Consider the following 21958-nt stretch of genomic DNA (forward strand, 5'->3'; position numbering starts at 1 on the left):
TGGTGGTAGTACTGACTACCAATACAGTGATAAAAATCACCTACGATTAATGCATCTATTATTAATTTAAGCTACCAATTTAAACTGCATAGAAAAAAAACAAGCAGCCAATACAAGAATTAAAATAGGTGAGCTAATATTAGTTATAGTCTATATTAGTCCAGTATCAGGAAACCACTGTTAAACTTGGGCACCAAAGTAACCCCAGTATTTTACTTCAGTCTGTCAGGTCTAGTAATAAATGCTGGCATGCTCAGTTTTCCATGATAAAAAAAGATTCATATTGGTGAGTCATGACACCCTGAAATTAACAATATGTCACTAATTAGTATCTTGTTCTTCCTCTTTCACTATCAACTGCATTATGATTTAGCAGGTATCTGAGAAACAAATGCTATACAACCTCTGAAAGCTTGGGATCCATCTCTCAATCAATATGAGGCATTAATTTTTACCCTCTAGTTAAGCATCTGCTATCTACTGCTGACATCATGTGAGAAAGATGGCCACAGACAGGCTCCACTGAGAGTCAGTACAAATGCTTTTAAATTCAGAAAGATTTTCCAATCAATAGTTCTGAACACGACCAGAAACAAAATTGTTGATCCAAACTAGCACTGGTATGGGGTTGGTTTACCAATATGAAATACCTGATCATATCTTGCAGACATAAAACTACAATAAGCTGAAATACATTAACACTTAGAAGACACTGCAATTCTCAGAGAAAATCTTGCTCACACAGGGAAGGAAGCCCCAACCTTTGTTTATGTAAACTATTCCTGATAGAAAATGTATTTAGGCTTTTGACTGTACATTTCCCCCAGATATCATCTGGACACACAACACACAGCTTACAAGTATATTTTGTTTCAACATTTTATGGTGGGCCTTTTATGTGCCCAATATTTGTTTTGTTTACAGAAACACAGTTAATTTGATATTTTTTATATTCAGCATATAATTTAAAGCCTGTTCACTAAAGATTTTTATATTTAAATCCCCTTTTCAAATAAAAGGAGGGGGAGGGAAGTTTGCATTTCTTTGCTGTATTATTAGAGTCTTTGTAAGTGGGCCCAAAAGCAATGCCACCAAACGTCCTTGAGAATGCACCTACCTGCTGCTCATTAAAGTAAGTGCTTCAATCTCTTGACACATTACCTTTCCCTGAAGCCTTCAGCTTCTCTGTTATCTCAGAAAGTTCTTTTTCAGTTGCGTTTAACTTTGCAACCTAGAAAGAGCCACACAATTAAAAAACATTTTAGTTTTTAAAGGAAGTTTTTTAAAACCAATATTCTATCACATTATCCTGTTTTCACACTGCTGCTCTCTGGCCAGAAAGTTACTGGTTTAAAGGACTGAGTCTTCTCCTAAACAATTTCTCATTACTTTCACATGCCAACCGTACCATTTTCCTCCTGAAGCATCAAGATGTGCACATGCCTGAGTGACCATGTTATATTAACGCTGGTTCTTCCTTCTCAAATTCCTTGCCTGAGTATGACTAACTTTTAAAATCAGATTCAATCCAGTTTGTATGCTCTTTAAAGTAGGGATCAGTTTATCTTGTTTTGGACGACTATGTGCACTTTTGACACTTGGAAATTATTTTATGGTGGCCTGAAACTGCTTGGCTGTGTCTCTGTTCTTATACTCAATTCACTCATCTCTATGCCCTATCAAATGGAAGGAAAACTGTACTAGCCAACAAAATACAGTACAGTTCCCTAGAATAGAGTTGTGCACTATATTCTGGCAACTGATTAGATGGAGGTATTTTCACTGCTCTGATCAACGAAATTGCAAATTCCTCTTGCCTCCCCTACTTTATATGTGTGCATTTAGGGCTCATGACAGATGACTGACTGGCCTGAGGACTGAAGTCCTCTATCCACAGAGCTGGAACAGTAGAGACAACATTAGTGTAAATTTCTGCAGTATTCCTCAATTGTAAGCAGGAGCAGTTCTATAATGAAAGGGCTTGTTCTCCATGCCCAATCCTCCTCCTTTTTGCTGAGGCTGCTAGTAGAAGTTAAGTTATACCAAAAGTGACGGCAGTTTCTGTAATGTACACACCTGTTCATTCAGTCAGAGTGGGACCACCAATGAAGTGCGCACAGCCTCCTCATGTGCTGGTAGCAGCTTTGTGGTGCTTCCAACCTGTGCTGGAGTCAAAAGACTCCTATGCATATGACAATACCAAGCTTCAACCCTCCTAGCCTTCAAGTCTCTTGTTCTATGGACACTGAGCCCTCCTCATTCCACTCTAGGCTGATCAATTGATATTTAAAGGCCTGAGATGGTATCCGAGCACTGTCTAATACAGAGCAATTTATAATCAGTTAGCTCTTTCTTCTCAGCAACAGTGTATGCAAGACTGATTATAGTCTAAAGTCAATGTCCTATCTGGCTGTTAACCTGAGGTTGTTCTTACCAGCGAGTCAAAAGTCTCCGGCTTCTCTTCTATTTTCCCAGCTTTTTTCATTCTGTTCAGTCGTTTCTTTTCAACAGATCCAGTTCGATCAAGGAAGGTGTCATCTTCACTGTCATAAAAGTCCTCCTCTTCCCAGTTCTTTGCTTTTCTCTTCCGGGATACTGAGAAGGTGAGGGAGAAACACGAAGAAGCAAAAAGAATTAAAGCTCTTGAAAATGAGAACAGTTGGAAGCTAGTCATCTACGTCACTATCTAGCCTACCTAGTCTAGTTAGTACCACATAGTTGACCAAGCACATACAGCGGAGAATGCAAGCTTGTTTAAATTAGTCCGAGGCATATGCAGCAGGCTTAAACTTTCTTGGCAACTAGCAGGCCTCACTAGAGAACATCTTTTCAATAGCTACCAAAAAAACTGATGGGTTACCAACCTGCTTCTTGCCGCAGCACACCTCTAGCATCCAGTATCCGGCATGCTTCCAATGCGCACTGAATCATTGCTTCCTTTTTCTTCCCTGAATGAATAGCCTCTGCCACCAACTGTTTCCCTGATGCATCATCCACAGGCAATCTGTTCAATTCAAAGTTGTAGACCAGCTGTGAGACATTACTAGGCTAATCTATTCATCACTCTTTTCCATCCCACCCCATACTCCTTTTCAGTAAATATTTGCATATTTCATTTTTTTACAAGACCAATCAAAGCAATTAGTTTCCACAAAACATACAGCCTGAGGAACAGGCCTAGCCTGAGGAATGGGACTTCCTACATCTAATCCCAGACTATAGCAAAACGGCACTGACAAGCTAAAGGAAGTAATTTAGACCCCGAAGTAGTTTTAAGCACTTGTATCTTGCAAATGCTGTTAATTTCTAGAATTGGTACATTATAACATATTGGAGCAGAGATTCACAAAATGGTATAAGCCATGACAAGCTATTCCATCTGGTCATAAGATATCAGACCTAAATGTCATGCAGTTCTGATTACTAACTTGCTTTCCCCTCCACAACCCCAATATGATGTTAGTGACCTTTCTGAAGAACCTTTGAAGATAGAAACCAATGTTTTATGCCATCTAAAAGGCTAGAATCAAATTTCAAATAGTATAAAGCATCAATTTTTATCTCCACATGTTTGTGAGCTACTCTTAAGCTAAATTCTGCCTCACATAATATTTCAAATTGTTGTTTTCTCAAAGTAGGGACAACTGAAAAAGAGGTCTCAACTTGATATCCCTGAAGAATGGAAAATAGCAAAGCAAGAAAGACTGGAGGAAATACTAAACTAGGTAATGATCCAACCATCATCCTTCTAATTCCAATGTTTTAACCTAATCTCATTTTAGTCTAGTTGCAGATGTAGTAATCAAAAAAATGAATCTCTGCTTCTGCTCATGAAATGGAAAGGAAAGCCTATGCATTGACCTTCTGAAATTATAGTATACATACTTAACCTTGCAGAGCCAGGTATTGTGTCCATGGTCATCGTATTCATACTCTAGTTCTTCTCCTGCACAAGAAATAAAGAAAAAAGTTCATGTATCTGCCCAAGTTGTAATACTCAGCAACCACTACTTGTAGTAGGGGAAGATAGCAAAGATAAGCAAAAGAAGGAAAATAACCCCTTTTCTGCTGGATAGTCCTGTGCTTATACATCAATAGATTGGATTTGCTCCAAGCCACCACATCATCCTAGGCATCTGGTTATTTTCTGTGACATTAAGTTCTTTTCCGAGTCATGGCTTTCCAAAACAGTCCCTTACCATCCTAAGAGTGACCTGTATTCTTGGTTCATCTTTTGTGACCTTGCATTTATTTGTATTAAAAGATATGCTGTAAAGGTGAGCTGATCTTACAGTAAAATCCAGATCAGTCATTCTTTAACACTCTGCCAATATTTGAAATCATCTGCAAACTTTATTAGCAATGATTTTAAATGTATGCCAACTTGTCACTGCCTTCTGCTTCTGTATAATACTTTTTCATAAAACTTTATATCACAACAACCATCCCCTTACCAGACGGGGCTGAACTGTGATGTCTGTGGATCAAGTATTATTTCTGAGAGTTGGTTATGGAAGGGGTGTCGCTCAAGAGTGATGCAAGGTTCTTACACAATTCCCAGTCTGACAGCTAGGAACAAAGTTTGAACTCTGAAGGCCATGGGTGCAGAGACAAGAGTTTCTATAAGAATGGCCATACTGGGTCTGAGTAAAGGTCCATCTAGCCCAGTAGCTTGTACTCCAACAGTGTCCAATGCCAGGTGCTTCAGAAGAATTGAACAGAACTGGCGATCATCAAGTGATACATCACCTGTCACTCATCCTTAGCTTCCAGCAAACATAAGCTAGGGACACTATCCCTGTCCATCCTGGCTAATAGCCACTGACAGACCTATCCCCCATGAAGTTACCTAATTCCTGCAGGAACCTTATTATAGTCTTGACCTTCACAACATCCCCTGGCAAAGAGTTCCACAGGTTTATTGTGCAGTGTGTGAAGAAGTACTTTCTTTTTTTTGTTATTTTAAATCTGCTATTAATTTCATCAGGTGACCCCTAGTTCTTGTGTTATTTACTCCTCCTCAGAACGCTTTCTTATTCACTTTCTCCATACCAATCATGATTTTATAGACCTCTATCATACCCTCCCCCCTTAGTCATCTCTTTTCCAAGATGAAAAGAGCCAGTATTAATGATCTCTCCTCATATGGGTACTGTACCCTAGAACAGAAAACTTCAGTTCTTACATCCCAAATACAAAGCAGTATGTGACAAGTACGGCATCACTGCGTACATCACTATGGGGAGACACTCAGCTGACAAAGGACAGACACAATACACATACCTTCCCTGTCAAAGAAACCCTGCAGTGCCTTCCTAGGGTCCTTCAAATAAAAGGCTTCTTGCTCCTCTTGAAACTCGATGGCAATAGGATTTTCTTCAACCTCATCTTCCTCTGCATCTTCCCCTGGAGGAAAGCACATACAGAAGTGCAGATGAGTAAGGGAAGGAGGTTGAGAAGAGATGAAGTAAAATTCAGCCTTCATTAGCATGTAAGATATGAGCCATAATTCAGAAAAAAAAACCATATAACAAGTTTGGCTTAAACTTTTACATTTTTTGATACACTAGTCTCACAAATTTACCAGCCTTTTGCAAGCAAGATCAAGTATATAATAGTAGTTTAATCATTTAAATGATATAAATATTGGAACTTCAGCTATTTAAAATTATGGTCCACTTTGTCAACTTTTATATGCTGACTTGAAAGGTTTGGTTTTCTCGAGAATTAAAAAACATAATTAGAAAACCCAACCCTACTGTCAAACACACAGGCACAAAACTCAATTAGAGCTAAGTCCTCCGTGTAGGGGTTTCAAATCATCACACTACATTTGTTGCAATAATATCCACAGCATAGTAGTAGCAAAGGGCAAAGTGTAAACTTCAATTCTTAGGGTTTTTTTTTGAGTCAAGCCCTTAATGTTGTGGGCGTTTGGGTTTTTTTTGGTGTAAATCTCCCTGTCACTTCCACACACCAACTTAAATCATTTTCATATCAAAAGTAAGCATGTCTTTAAAAAAACCTGTTTCATAATACACCACACAGATGGATAGCAATACTTTTTCATCGATCCAGTTTTTTCAGAGACAACATTAGTTCTTATTTTAGCAACTTCATTCATATCTCTTACCCATTCCCCATGAGCAACTCATATCGTTACTCTGAGTGCTCTCGTTCCGTTTCTCTTCCTTTTCTTCTTTTTCATCTTCATCCGAGTCCTCGCCTAACATTGTCTTCTCTAACTTTGCCTGCTGTTGCTTTCGCAGCGCCTTCAACTCAGTCACAGTTAGTTCAGATTCAGACTCCTGATCCTCCTCAGGTCCCTGCAGCACAAGACACAGACAATACCTTTAGAGTGTATCTGGAATAGATACCATTTTGTAACATAAAAGCAAATTATTATATGGTACTGTCAATCTCTTTATAGTTTTCTTATAAAAAGTTCACTTTACCTATGGTATTCCACATCCCTAAATCCCTTGCTCCCAGACACAGTAGTTTTTACTTCCTGTCTAGAGAAGACTAGCATTACAGATGCAACACTCAATCCCAGATGTGGGCGCATTTTAATGGTAGCCAGATGACCCCTATATAACTTGTAATTCACAAGAGTGTGGTTAAATAAGCATAATTAATGTTTAGGAAGTGCTCTAAGGGCCTCAAAAGAGCCTGTGTAATCACTACTTCTAATACAATTTTTCCTGGACTGTTAAGCATTAGTACTTTAGCTTGTATAAATCTGAAACTGTATTGCTAAACTAGAATTCAAAACGATAGTGATTGCTTTTTCATTTTACACACACAGAACAACCCCAACAAAAAATGATGTTTTCTCTTAAATTTAATGCTTTAATTTGGACTACTTTCATAAACTTTGCATTTGCCAAAGCAGCATATGCAAATGTTTCTGCAAAAATGCAACTTTCCAAGATATACATCCAACTCTTTCACTGCAACTCTTGCTGCAAAAACTAAATATAATAAAAATAAGAGTGGTACTCGTCATGCAATCTACACTATGAGATCATATAGATTCCTTGTCACTTTGGAAAAAACAAATACTAAACCAACAGCATTTTCCATCTAGTTCAGTGGTTCTCAATAGGGATGTAAAATTTCAATTAATTGACTAATTGAAAAGTTGATGCAATTTGCATCAGCAGCTTCAGGGCTGTTGCTACACTTCAAAGGTGAAAGTAGTGTGGGGAGCACTGGGCCAGCATGTCCTCCCCTGGCCCAACTCAATCAGTCACCCACTGGCCCCGTGCTTTAAAAAGCAGAGGTGAAGCATCTGGGACTGGCGCGGGGTGGGAATCAGCTAATTCACAGCTCACGCCTGGTCTCCACTACAGCACTGGCTCCTGTTTCCCCCAATTTGCTGCCTCTAGTAGAGGCAGCAAGGGGAGAGGGAAGCGATTAGTCGAGGGATACCCAGGTCGGAATACCTAGCCATACCCGGCTCGCAGAGAGAGATAGAGCGAGCGGCTCCATGCGCTACATCTCTCTCTTCGCCCCCTCACAGCCGCTGGAGCCACTTGATCGGTCTCTCTCCACGAGCCGGGTCTGGAGGAGAAGGCTGGAGAAGCAGTGAGGCTGGAGCAGCAGCACAGGCTCCCTGCTGCATGAAAGAGGAGAGGGGACTAATCTCAAGCCGTAGACCACCTATAAGGCCTGCACATTGTGAACCTCTAATCTAGTTGGAAGCACTGTTTTGTAGCAGTAACATGTACATCCTACTTCAGAAAGTAAATATCAACAAAGCCAATTACAGATCATAGTTAGAGGTGGTGAAATTCCTTCCCCTTCCCCATAAGTCATTAACTAATTTTCTTAAGTTGCTGAATAAGTAAGCAAAGTAACATGGAATAAGGACACTTCCTCAAAAGAATACTGTCAGTTTGAAAGCAGGTCAATTTTTGCAACTTTATCATAGCTTTTACAAGGTGCATTTCTTGTCTTCAGGTCACAAAGCAAAGCCTGAAAATGAGACCCAAGTGCACCTTAAAAGTCAAAAGCCAGAAAACTAATTCTCAAATAATTTTGCAAAGTTCATGTATGCGAATGGCTTCACTTATGATTTCTGGACAACTGGATTTGACAAGCTGTAACTGCGAAGAGAGTCAGTACACTTAGGACAGTACCTAGAACACAAGGACCACATGAATAATTACATGCTGCAGTGACAGGCAGGCGACACCTATGTTTGTCAGATGGCATGTAGCTACAAGGGTGGCAATAGCGAATAGTAGCAGCACAAACTTGAAAGGCATGGCTTGAGTGAGCAGAGCCCTGAAAGTAACATACAGACATTCAGGCACAGAGGGCACTTTACTTCCTAAGCACTGCCTACACAGCTGTTTATACCTATGCAAGGTCAGCATGCAGAGTCTGTTTTCTACACATCAATTCAAGTGCAGCCCCACATTCAGCGGTATTTTCAGGTCCTGCTCCCAAACAGTTTTGGGGGTATACAGTCCACCATTGGGGCTCAGAGACAGGCAGTCCCCAGCTGAATGTTCTGCACCCCTGGTTTGAAGTGCTTCCCATCACATAAAAGGTTTACAACCTGTACTCTGCACATCACCGCAAGTGCAGCACCACGTTTACAGTCACATTTCCCCACTTCGAGACATGCTCCCCCATCTGCAGGCAGGGCAGACCCCCAGGCTCCCTCACCGCTATACCCCCGGCTTTACAGTGGTTTCCACTCTATACGAGGTTTGCAATTTTGGCCAATGCTTCTTAACCCCTCACCCACTGTACAAACTATCCTCCCCCCCCTCCCCCGGTCCGCACCCACCTGCAGGACAAAGAGGCGGGAGCTGCCCCCGAAGCGCAGCGCGTGCCCGACGCGCACCCGGCAGTAGGTGCGTGGCGGGAGCCGGGTCTTGTTGAGGAAGGTGCCGTGGGTGCTGTCCAGGTCGTAGACGTAGAAGCCGGGCTGGCCCTGGCCGCGGTACTGCAGCACGGCGTGGTGCCGCGACACGGACGGGTGCTCCAGGGCCAGGGCGCAGCCCGGCAGCCGCCCCACCAGGAACCAGCTCCCGCCCTCCAGGCGCGGGGTGTCCACGATGACGCCGCCCTTCAGGGTCTCCAGGCTGTAGCCGGCATCGTCCGGCGGGCAGCTGCCCCACGGCGGCTCCTGGTAGCGGGGCGGCGGGTCCGCGGCGGGGAAGGGACCCGGGGCCGGGCGCTGCTCCCGGGGCGGGGCCGAGCTCTCCGCCGGCGGCTCCCCACCCGCTGCTTCCCCCTCGGGGTCCCGGGGAGCGGCGCCCGCCTCCTTGCCCCGGAGCGGGGCCGCTGGCGGCAGCGCCGGCCTCTTGAAGCCCTCGAGGTCGGGTCCCTCAGCCGCCGACTCCATCTCCCTGGCCTCGGCCGCTGCCTGCCTCCCGGGTCCGTCCGAAAATCGACTCCCCGGGAAACCTGCTGCTCGGCAGCTGGGGTTCCGGCCGCATCTCCCTGACCCGGAACCGAAGGGGGACACGGCGAACAGTCCACCAGCTAGACCGCACGGGACTCCAGGGGACCATTTCCGCTAGAGGAACAATTATTGCATCCGGGTCAGAGGTCACCGGCGCCGGGGCGATCGGAATCAGCCGGTTGCGAGGTATTCGCAGCGGGGGCTGCCGGCGGCTGCGGGCCGGGATCCCCTACCCCTGTGCCCGTCGCAGGGCTCAGCCTGCCCCACCGGCGCTGCCCGAGTGCGGGGAGAGGGGTTGGTCAGAGGCAGCTGCTCCCCCCCACCCCTTGCCGCGGTGTCTGTTTTGGCGCTATTGCTTCCCCCCCCCCGACAACCTGCCCGAGAGCCCCGAGTGCCAGGCGCTGCTGGGGATGCTGCTTTGTGCCCCGCACCCAGGGTGGATTCCAGCTCCTGCGGGTGTTCTACATCCAATTCCGGGGAATGAGTGTGGGAGTGAAGGAAAGCACGGTAAGAACTCGTATCTGTTGTGAGTTCTAGCTGCTGTCATTCACCAGAGGAAGATCCTCCTGCAGTGCTCAGAAGACTGATCACTGAACCCTCTCAGGAGTAATTCCAAACACACAGTGGATTTGGGACCCCTTCGACTTCAAACTGCTGGAATTTTCCCCATACAAGGCTGATTTTGTTTCCTGTTCTTTTCCTGTGAATTCTTTTTTTTTTTCTGGATTAGGGAGAAGTAACGTTTATTTTATAAATGTGAAATGACCTTCTGGCTTTCTTTTTCTCTAGGGAAAACAGCATCACTTAAGAACAACTTGCCAGTGTTTTGAAGATCATACTTCTCAGCATGCCCTTGAATGAGAATTATTTGGTGTTGTTAACTGTGAAGGTGCTCAGAGTGTCATAACTCCTGTTTTCATCTATCAAAAGCCCACCGTCTTCTCAAAAGCCCTCCTATGTTACTTTAGCTACTTTATCTTATTTGTGTCAGCATGATGCGATATTGGGGTGAGATTCCCGTTTCAGCCAGTCAAGCCAACCGTAGCTCCTTTGATTTGCTACAGCGTGAGTTTCGCACTGTGGAAGTCCAAGATCCTCCATTACATCAGCCTTCTGCAAACAAGCCCAGGCCACCGACCATGCTGGACGTCCCATCAGAGCCATGTAGTCTCACCATTCACACCATTCAGCTTATCCAGCACAACAGACGGCTCCGTGGCCTCATTGCATTGGCTCAGGCCCAGAACCAGCAGCAAGTGGAAGGCATAAAGATGGACGAGAGTGAGCCTCTACCATCCTGTCCTGCCTCCCCACCCCTCCCTGATGACCTACTTCCACTGGATAGCAAAACCCCCAAGATGCCATTTCAGCTAAGGCACAGTGACCCAGAGAGCGACTTTTATAGGTGTGTTGGTGTCACTTTTGTTTAAGTCTCTGCTACAACAAAGTCAGGCATCTTTATATGTACAGAGTCAGTCAGATGCATCCCTTTTGGGGAATGGCTGCCTTAGAGGATCATTACACAAGGAGGGAGTCTAAGATAGGGTGATTAGAGAAGGAGATTAGAATCAGAAATCCTGACTTCTACTCTTGCCTGTGTATTCATTTCCTGTCTGTACAATATGGTTAGCAATTTTGATTTGTATCTCAGTGTTTGTTGAGGCTTAGTGTTTGTAAATAGTTTTGACATCTGGTGGAAGGAGCTGAAGAAGTTCAAATTATGATTGTCATTGGAGATGGTCTTTCATCTTTACATTCCCTATTTTAAATCCAGTTGCTAATTCAAATCCAGTTTGGGTTCATAATGACTGAAAGTCTATAAGCCTACAGGTGAGCATTGGGCTATTCAGTGGGGTGAGATTGTTCTTGATAATCTCAACAGAAAGGTCAAGAATTGTATGGGTATGGACACTGAATTCCCTTCTCCCTAAAACTCGCTTTTCCAACAGAAGGCTAGAGGGATAGTTTGTAGGAAACTTGCATTGCTTCTACCTCTGCTCCACCTGTTTGGGTAAATAATATGGGTCCAGTCTCTGGAGTCTTCTAACAGCAATCGGTATTTTGCCAGCACTAAATTAACAAGAGAAAGTTCTTTTAATTTACAGGATGCCAACGTGCTTTACAGACTGTATTGTTTTGTTTTCCGAGCTCACGCTCCCACCATTATAATGCAATATGCTTTTAAGTAGAATAAGAGAGCCACTACATACATGTTGAAGGAGAAAAAATAAATTCAGCTGAAACGGGGAATTTATGACAACAGAATGTGACCCTACGGGTTAACCATCCTTCCTATTTCTGCTGTAGGATCTTGAATAATCACAGATGGCTAAGAATTTTACTTTGACTCACTTAAAAGGTGAGCTGTGCATCATGTTTCAGCCAAAAAATTTTAAAGTGAGAAATGCCAATTTGGCAACAAAAAAATGTTTTGCCAATTTGTATCCATTTTGCCAAACTGTTTCGCTTAAAACCCAGTTAAATACACAAAAATGAAAAATCAAAATGTTTTATTTTGACACCTTCAGGACAATATTTTGTCAGTTGTAATTGTTTCAGATTAAATGAAGTCAAATATTTAAAATAGTCTAAATCAAAACAAATTACAGTTAAAGCTTTGTTACTTGGCATTCTGTTAACCAGAACACTTTAACTGGTATTGCCCCTAGCCACAATGCCACCTCATCTTCAGGTACATGCACCTGACTCCCGCCTGTCCAGCCAGCCCTTGCAGGCCTTCTAACAGTTGGCAGACATCTCCTTCCTCATCAGCCTACTGCAGTGAGGGGGGCAGAGCACTAAGTTTTGTTACCAGACATATTCAGTTAATCAGCTACCCCTATTCCCCATGAGTGCCAGGTAACAAAGCTTTCACTGTATTTTGATTTGTTTGAAACCAAATATTTTGCTTGGCTTTTTATTTGAAAATAAAAAAAAATCTTTTGTTCAACACAAAACAAGTTTTTAAATGCCAGTGATTTGGGAAATCCCAGTTATAGTAATGCAGTGGCACTCTAACGCCATGGTAAGGCATTGTTTCAATAATCACTTAAAAATCCGCTTGTAAAGAAGAAAAGATTGTCTATATAAAGATAAAATTGGGAAAGCCAACTGCACTAGAAAATAGTTACTTATTTATATCACCAAGTTTAAATTGTAGTAAATAGTAATGTGTACGTCAGTATGGTGCCTTATATATTTTGACCTCACGGTAGTTTTTAAATATCAGTGAATCAGGTCTTGCAGTGCTCTTGCAAAAGGGACATTATCCCTTTTCTTATAAGTGGGGAAGAGAGGCATATGGATGAAGTAGCTTGTTCGAGGTCCCTCAAAAATTCATGCTCCAAGCTATGTCACAGAGCCTAGATCATTACTCTGTGTCATGTAATTTAACCACTAGATGCAATTAATTCATTTGACACACTGCCTTCCTTTCTCAGAGCTCCTTACTTACCTAAAATGAGAAACCATGAGAGACTTACTTGGCTCTTGTTTAACTTTGTGTGCAGTTCATAGCTAATTCAGTAACTATATTAATTACTCATTCCCTCTAAACTTGTTAGCTCAACCCAAGAAGAAAAAGCTTTTCATTGTAAAGGTTTGAATTGGTTTTTTTAATCAGATTTCACTTTGGTTTAAACAAATGTTAGAAATCCCTTTCATGTTAGCGGGAAAGAGTAATTAATATAGTTATTGATAAAAACAGAATCTCAACCCTCTCCTTGTCTTCTACAGTAACAGAGAATGTTCTAGGGAAACAAAATAATATTTAGCCACCTAAGAAAGCTTAAGGACAGAATTGTGAAAAATTGGTGCAGTGCAACTTGGGAGTGATGGGTTTTGTCAGTTATAAAGAGGGAGTTTTTAATTAGCTGTGGTAAATTTGGAATTTAATGCAAAACATGGTTTAATTATGTGCCTCACAGTTTTAACTGTCATAAGACAGGAAGTTGTAGGTCTATGTATTGTATGCTTTTATTCTGTTTTAGTATAGAACAGATAAAATCGCTGTGTTGTGTGGACATTTTATGTGCATAAGAATAGCAGCAGCAGTTATACTAGTTAGAATAAAAGTACAAGGGTTTCCAGCCCTTGTTCTTCAATGCGTAAGTAAGATAATAAACAGATATAGGGAAGAATTTCCTCCTTGTGATATAGTTGGCTTTTATGATTTCTTCTGAAACATCCATTGTGTTTCCCTGCCAGAGACATAGTATCAGACTAATTGGATGACTGAACTATTCTAGTTCTTTTATCCACTGTAATAACTCTCATTCCAGGGGAAAAGAAGTGCATGTATACTTACAGAAAGAAAGCCTAGCAGATTTTCATTGGTGTAGGAACTGAAAAGAGAGGGCTAAGTTCTCAGCATTGAAAGTTTAATGCACAGTAATTACTGTCTGAGCTGGACACTTCTGTAATAACATGACTGCTAGTTATCTCTCTGCCTCCAACTGCTATGGAACCAACTTCAAGAGAGACAGAATTTACTCTCTCTCTTTCCTCCCCCTGCCCTACTCCCCCCCCAAAGCATCTCAGATGCTTTCTTCTCAATTGTCTGGCTGGTTTCTTAGCTGGCCTCCATTGCTATTTTCTCTGACTCTGTTGCCTCCCTGACTGCTATGGAAGTGTACTTCTGGTTCAGGCTTCCCACTGCTCAGGAGAATTGAGGAGTAGCAACAGATAGAAAGTACCCATCAGTGGTTAGGAATTGACTTTTTTTTCAGTGGGTTGGCAACTTGCATGGGGAGAATGTGCTGAGGTTCAGGATAAATTGGGGGAGGCAGAATCTTTCTCTGGATTGTACTGCATTTTATCCCCAAATCCCTGCCAGTTTCCAGGTATAATCCAGCTGGGAAGTAGCCAGTTTTTATGGGTGATACGAGCACTAATTATGCCAGCTGCAGGCTATCCCTAGACAGCCAGGTGTGTGCAGCTGCAAGACAGTGGAGTGACACTTAAAAAGAGGTGTATTCAGAAAGGGAAAAGAGATCTCTTCCCCAGCAAAGCTTTCCTTACTGTAATCATTGTGTTCTTCAGCACAGTGACTCTCAATCTTTCCAGACACCATACCCTTTTCAGGAGCCTGACTGATTTTCTGTACCTCCAAGTTTCACCTCTCTTAAAATTACTTGCTTATAAAATCAGACACAAAAATACAAAAGTGTCACAGCATGCTAGTACTGAAAATATCATATAGTCCCATTTTTAACCGTATTATTATAAAATAAATAAATTGGAATATAAATATTGTATTCACATTTCAGTTTATAGTATATAGAGCAGTATAAACATGTCATTCAGCATATAGTGTATAAAACAATATAAACAAGTCATTGTCTGTATGACATTTTTAGTTTGTACTGATCATGCTAGTGCTTTTTATGTAGCCTGTTGTAAAATGAGGCAAATGTCTAGATGAGTTGATATGCCCCAGGAAGACCTCTGAGTTAGGGATGTCAACATGCAATCGAGTACACGATTAACCAAGAAGCCTATGTTTATCGGTTAATCGTACTGATTATGCCTACTCTGCCCCAGCCCTTGCTGCCTCTGAAACAGGGAGGGGGAGGAGCAGGAGCCAGCTTTTAAGCTGGCTCCCCATGAGCACCGGATCCATGGAGCCGCCTGTCCCAACTTCCCTCCCTCCCCCCACGTTGCTACCTCTGATAGGGTGAGGGGGGCAAACGGGAGCCAATACACGTGGGAAGCCAGCTGCCTGTGCGTTTTGGCTCACGTGAGCCACTTGCCCCCCTGCGCTGCTGCCTCTTTATCAGAGGCACCAGTGCAGGGAGGGGAACAAGCAGGAGCCGATCAGAGGCACCAGTGTGGGGAGCTGGCTTTTAAGCTGTGATGCTGGCACAGCCTCTGTGCAGACAGGGGCTGCTGCTGCGTAGCAACCTCTATTCCTGGCAGACTCAGGCTCACCGTGGACAGAGGCTGCTCCATGGGGTGCTGGGGCAGCTGCTGTCCACAGGAAGCTTGAGCCCCCCACATGGACAGGGGCTGCTGCCACCAGTTGCTGCTGCCTCTGTATCAGAGGCAACGTCAGGTAGGAGCCAGTCTGCGTGGGGAGCCGGTTTTTAAAACTGCTCTCTTCACGGACCGGCTCCCATCTGCCACCCCCAATTCTGCTTTTATATAAGAAGCAGCAGCACAGGGTGGCAAGGGGATCTCTGGGAGTTCCCCCAGGGAACATCGAATAGTGATGTAACCGATAATATTTTGTTAACAGCCCTACTCTGAGTACCCCCAAGGGTATGTGTGTTCCCCTGGCTAAGAACCATCACTCCAGATGCTTTAATTTAGCCTTGTTTTTCCAGTATCATCCTTTGCCCTTCTGCATGTAATGGGAATTTTTGTACCTCATTTAGTAGAAATCCGCTCAGCAATGTAATACAATTGAAGTGTTCATGAGAAAGCAATCTTTTCTTTTCCGAGATCTGCTGCTAGTTCACTGCTCACCATCAACAGATTATGGCTGCTTTTCATTATTTTACTTGAGTGAACCTCAGTTCTTATTTCCCACATTGAATTGGTCCAATTTCCTTCTGTTTAACATGTTAGTTAACCAGGCAATGGCCCGCAAGATTTTCCTTCCTTTAAAGGAAATGGCCTTCCTAGAAAGGAGCTTGGACACAAGAACACTTTTTGATTGCTTCATATGGGGGCATGCAGTCATGTTAAGAGACTGCTACAGAAAATGTCTCAGAGGGGTAGCCATGTTAGTCTATACCTGCAAAAACAACAAGGAGTCCTTTGGAACCTTAGAGTCTAATAGGGCATAAGATTTTGTGGGTAAAACAGTGCCATTTTATAAGATTGGCAACCTCATTAATTCTGAAGGCTAATTTTGATTGATCAGATCTGTCAGTTGGCTCTGAACTGATATTCTGTACATTACAGGCCCATTGATGGGAGTGGGGAGAAACCAACATTTCAGTTTATATATTCTTGGGTAGATGTTTTTTCCTTCATATTGTCTCCCATAAAAATGTAGAAGTGTTTGTAGATCTTTATTTAGACTTGTGATGCAAGTGAGGATCTATTATTGTGTGCCAGTAGCTCATAGTAATTGTCAGTGTTGTCTTCAAGTTGTCATTGTCAAGTCTAAGTCGAGTCTCAAGTCACTACAGTTCAAGTCTCAAGTCGAGTCTCGAGTCCCTAAAGTCACTTTCGAGTCAAGTCCCAAGTCGAGTCTCAAGTCTTAATTTAAAAAATGTCAAGTCACTTTTGTACAAGCCATCAATATCAGCATTTTCTGACAATTTTTCCACCAAGTCAATTTAACAAAATTAGCAAGTCTCAAGTCACAAACAATGAACCTGAGTCGAGACTCAAGTCGAGTCACCTAGGCGGCTTAAGTCGAACTCGAGTTCAGGTTGTGGGACTCGAGTTAACAACTCTGGTACTTGTGATACTGAAAATAGTTTAGATCCTTTTCTGCAGAGCTATTCACATTCTAAGCCTCCAAATTACACACAAGCATGTCTGGGACACTGATTAGGTGAAAAGCAGTCTCAGATTTGGTTGATAGCTGGATGCTTCATGGAAAGCATTAGAAGCTGTAGGAAGTGACATTCTGCTGTTAAAGTCTGTAGTGGTTAAGTGTTTAGGAGTGCTGTGTTTCTGGAGATGCCAAACTTTGAATGAGATGTAAAGCCAAGGTTCTTACTAGTTATGATCATTTAAAAAATGAAAAAAAAAATCTAATGGCCTTTTTTGCAAATGTTTGTTGCTACAGGTACACATTCAACTTAAAACTCACCCTTCTGCCTGAAAATGTTTTCCTGTTGATACAAACACTGGCAAATGTGACTATAACTCAAAGGAGGTGAGTGGGGGAATTTTTTCTCCCCCTACGCCCTCCAGTCTGTTTATACTGGGTGTTTGACAGCACTTTGGCTATAGGAAGTTTCGCTATTTGCCCTGTATAACTAATTCATTCATCATCTCCTGTTGTTCCTTCAAACCTTTCAAAACAAAAAACAACCAGGAAACCGTATTCATGAAACTACATATAAATTGAGATGGAGACACAAAGAGAGGGACAGTACCTGGAAACTGTCCTTCTTTTGCTCTCTAAATGGATTAGATTTTACATTGACTATATTCCTTTGACCTCAGTGTCTTGGCCACATTCTAATTTGGTAATTAGATTCTGTTCCTGAAATTTCAAATAGATATAGTGTTCTTCTTTGCTGCTGAATGTTGCCATGCATTGTTAAACAGTAGCTGTAGGTGGGGATGTATCCTAAATTGGCTAACTGAATTATGTCTCGAGTGTATAAGTTGAAGCTTGCAAAGTGCCTCATTTTACAGCTACTAGCTACACTTAATCATGCCCATCTACTCACCTTAAAAAACAGAAAGAAAAAAAAAAAAAGACCAGTCCCTGGCTCTACCACTTTTTTTTCCACAATGGAAGAAAGTGGAGAACTAGGCCCCTGTCCCCTCTTGTACTGATGTTGTAATAAGTATAGAGCTCTCTGGGAGTTATTTAAGAGGACAGCAATACAAAAAGGGGATAGAGCAGTATGGCTGATGCTTGGGCTTATAGAAAAACTAGATTATTTTTCAATTGGCGTAGTAGAGCACCTGCTTTCTCCATTCGAAGACAGAAGACATAAATAACAATTGAGAAGAGTCACTTCAGAGTGTAATAAGTAGGGGGAATTAATGAACTGAGGCCTACACAGCTTTTCTTATTCCCCCAGGTAATACTCTGATCTGAGACTTACATTGTTAATTTTTTTCTTTATCTTTTTAAAAATGTAAATGCATTTCATACTAGCAAAAGATATTGAGAGTCTGGCAAATGGAGCCCGCTAAGTATCCCAGAAGGGTTTTGGTACTGGTAGCAATTGTGCAAGCTTCCCTCTCACTTCCTGACCTGCACATACACTTTGCTGTTATGGCTCAGTCCTGTTTGGAGGGCCTTCTTTAAGGATCGGGGGAGCTGAAGCTTGTGGTCCATGCATTTTTTCTGAGACTAGAAGATGCCAGTTGTGATGCATGTTCTGTGGTGTAGATACCTAAGCGCTAGGCATTGCAGTGAGGCCAACCTCTTACATAGCCCACTAGGCGGTTATCAGACGGTAGTTGTAAAGTATCAACCAGTGGTAAGTTATAGGAAACACTGGGTAGTGTGACTGTAAAGGAAGTTTCAGAGGGGTAGACGAGTTAGTCTGTAACAGGAAAAACTTAAAAAACAACAAATAGTCTAGTACTGTGGTCCCCAACGTGGTGCCCGCGGGTGCCATGGAACCCTTTGGGGCATTTATGTGCGCTCGTCTAATGACCAGGGCCGTCCTGAGCCATTCTTGGGCCCTGGGAGCATGGTGCGTGCCCAGCCCGGCGCCCCTTGAAAAATTGTTAGCGCCTGCCACACTCTTCTGAAAACATGAATGTGCTATTGGCCACAAAAAGGTTGGGGACCACTGGTCTAGTAGCACCTTAAAGACTAACAAAATATGTAGATGGGATCAGGAGCTTTCGTGGGCACAACCCACTTCTTGTGCCCACGAAAGCTCATGATACCAGCTACATGTTTTGTTAATCTTTAAAGTGCTACTAGACTATTAATTGTTTAAGTTTTTCCAGTAAAGGAAGTGTGAAATTTAGAAAGTGGGCGTGTAAGGAGATCAGAAAAAGAAACTGAGAATGAAATTGACTGGTTTAGTTTAAACATTGGAGCTGAGTGAAGTATTAAAAAGCAAACAAAAACCATGCCAGGTGAGCAGAAGCTATGAATTCTGAAGGACCCGTCCCATGCTCTTTTGTCTTTCAAATTCCTCAAAGCTTTCTTTCCCCCCTGTGAAACTGTCAAATGCTAACCTGCTTCAGTTAAAAACAATTATCACCTACTCATTGTGAGAATAGTGTGTTATAAGCCAGTGGTTCTTAGCCTCTCCCATACTGAGACCACCCCATACTCTTTGCTTCCCATCTTGCTATACCTAGGACCCTGGGTGGTCACAATGCCCTGGCTGTCAATCCCTGCTGTAAGACAGAGCCTTTCTCTGGATCTTCCAGCATGCTTTGTTGTACATTGCAAATTGTATTGTCTCTCTCTTCCTGCTTCTTTTATAGCCATAGTAGGTGGTGAGTTTTATGGGCCTGTGATGCCTGGGTACCAGGAGTATTCCTGGTCCAGGGGCCCTGCTCAACCAAAGTTTAGGGCTGGGTCTCTTTCCTGGCCCTGCTTGCCACTGCTGTGTGCTACCCTCCTCTTCCCCCCGTGTGTTCCCCAGCTTGTTCCCCTCTGTGTGTTCCCCAGCTCTGCTTGCTGCTCGCAGGCAATTTAAAATAGCCCAGGGCCCCTCTCTGCCACTTCCAGCAGTGTAGCAGGGCTTGAGCGGCTTCTTGCCACTACCTCTGTGCCACTGCTGGCACATTCCTCCGGTCCCATTGGGGGGTGGGGTGTCTCTGTGCACTGCCCCCACCTGAGTATCCTTGCAGCCAGGAAGAATCCCTCTGCTTGGGAGCCCCAGGTAAGTGTTGCATCCCCCCACCCTCTGTCCCTTCTTGCATACCCCACTCCTTCCCTGAGCCAGATTCCCCTTCCCCTGTACCCCCTCTTGCCCCCAAACTCCCTCCCAGAGCCTGTACCTCCACCCCCTCCATCACTCCTACTCCCTCCTACACCCCCACTCCCTGCCCCAGCCCAGAGCTTGCACCCAGCTCCCACACTCCGTCCCTGAGCCTGCACCTCAGACCTTCCCACACTCACATCCCTCTCAGACCTTGACAGCTCACTCCTGCACCCAGACTCTCTCCCAGAACTTGAACCCCCTCCTGCACTGCAATCCCCTGTCCTATTCCAGAGCCTGCATCCAGTACCCAAAATCCCTCCCAGAGCCTGGACTCCCCTCCTCCACCCAAATTCCCTCCTGAAGCCTGAGACAGGGGAGGGAATTTGAATGGGAAGGTGGTGCACAGAATGCCCAGAGCCTGCACCACCAAAATTTCTGCAAGCCTGCCACCTCTGGCTGTATCACCTAGTGCATTGCTTAGAGGTGGCCTGGAAAAATTGGGTATGCTTGTTTTTCACATTACAAACATACATCTTGTCTGCTTTGGAAGCCTTTGTGGATGACTAGAGAACTAATAGGTCTGTGACATTCGAGAGCTAACAAAGAAGTAAAATCTGATTAACTGAGGGGGAAGAGATTTGCATGTAGGTTGTTAAAACTCCTTTTGTGTGTATTAAACACCTGTTTAAATCAGACCTCTGGGAGAGAAGTTCTTGGTTTAATTAAGGGATGAGAAAGCTCAGTCTGCATTTGAGTCACCCAAAGAGTTTTCCAATATAATAAAGAAAGATGAGATTTGACATTCCTGATGTTTGTAAGGGGGGGGGGGGGAAGCAGCCAGAAACCTTCTAGGTCTCCTCCATACACAACAGAGATGCCATGAAGGACCCATCTGCTTTTCCTTTTCCACTCACTTCTGATGATAATGGTACAAACCCTTTAACAGTCAATCTTTTTTCCCTGTTTCCTATTTTCCTGAGGTGGGTGAAGGCCTGTTCATGTTGTCCTCTCTTCTTTTAGAGGGAAAGGGGAACCAGTAACTGAGCTGAGTTGGACCTCCTGCCGGCAGCTTCTCTACCAGTCCATGGCCACCATCTTGGCGCATGCGGGGTTCGAATGTGCCAATGAGAGTGTCCTGGAGACCTTGACAGACATTGCTCATGAGTACTGCTTGAAGTTTACCAAGTTGCTGCGCTTTGCTGTGGACCGAGAAGCTCGACTTGGGCAGACGCCTTTCCCGGATGTGATGGAACAGGTGTTCCATGAAGTGGGCATTGGCAGTGTGCTCTCCCTGCAGAAGTTCTGGCAGCATCGCATTAAGGATTATCACAGCTACATGCTGCAGGTGAGGTTTAAGATGTCAAAAATGCTGCTTAATGCACTCTTAGTGCAATCTTTTGTTGCTGTACAGTAATTCCTCATTTAACACAGGCCTGTTTAACATGTTTTTGCGATAGCACGGGTTTTTTTTAGGGAATTTTTTTGAATTACATAACTGTCCCTGGAATAACACGATTTCCCCCACTGGCCCATTGCTGGCAGCTGTGCGGGGCTTCCCCTGCCTCCCTGTAAAGTGGCGGAGGGTTTGTCGCTCGCTGCACCGTTCCCCAGAGACCCTTCCCCTCGCCGGGCGCAGTGCGGGTCCTGGCAGACCCATCACAGGGCCATAACTCCCAACCCATCCCCATCCCCTCTCCTCCCCTTCCCTTACCCAGAGCTAAACACCTCCCCTCCCTGCTGTAACCCAGTCCCCTTTTCCCCCCAACCTTATGTCCCGGTCTCAACAGACACCACCGCTTGAAACGCAACCCCCACCTTTTCCATTATTTTCAATGGGACAATTGACTCCTCATAACACGTTTTCACTTAACATGATCATTTTCTGAAACATATCTATAGTGTTAAATGAGGAATTACTGTATAGAGAACTGTCTGGCTCAGTGAGTTAATTTTCAACTAGAGCGCTTATTTGGGGAGGGAGGGGAATCAGGGAGGGTTT

General features: G+C 43.6%; 2 protein-coding genes across 3 annotated transcripts in view; one reads left to right on the plus strand and one right to left on the minus strand.

Moving 5' to 3' along the window:
- Positions 1–9486, minus strand: part of SLC4A1AP (solute carrier family 4 member 1 adaptor protein) — a 22682-nt gene extending 13196 nt beyond the window's left edge. Inside the window, exons 1-7 of the mRNA XM_075925384.1 lie at positions 8804–9486; positions 6134–6326; positions 5284–5406; positions 3886–3946; positions 2865–3004; positions 2435–2595; positions 1162–1231 (exon numbers count right to left, since the gene is read on the minus strand). Of these exons, the coding sequence (XP_075781499.1) occupies positions 1162–1231; positions 2435–2595; positions 2865–3004; positions 3886–3946; positions 5284–5406; positions 6134–6326; positions 8804–9364 (1309 nt within the window). The 5' untranslated portion in view covers positions 9365–9486. The remainder of the gene's footprint in view (positions 1–1161; positions 1232–2434; positions 2596–2864; positions 3005–3885; positions 3947–5283; positions 5407–6133; positions 6327–8803) is intronic.
- Positions 9457–21958, plus strand: part of SUPT7L (SPT7 like, STAGA complex subunit gamma) — an 18943-nt gene continuing 6441 nt past the window's right edge. The window contains exons 1-3 of one of the 2 annotated variants that reach the window (XM_075925385.1): positions 9457–9610; positions 10214–10829; positions 20980–21304. In XM_075925385.1, coding sequence (XP_075781500.1) covers positions 10417–10829; positions 20980–21304 — 738 coding nt within the window. In that variant the 5' untranslated portion in view covers positions 9457–9610; positions 10214–10416. The other variant, XM_014569796.2, reaches the window with a different exon arrangement.

The sequence above is a fragment of the Pelodiscus sinensis genome, chromosome 3, assembly GCF_049634645.1.
Source record: "Pelodiscus sinensis isolate JC-2024 chromosome 3, ASM4963464v1, whole genome shotgun sequence".
Lineage (NCBI taxonomy): Eukaryota > Metazoa > Chordata > Testudines > Trionychidae > Pelodiscus > Pelodiscus sinensis.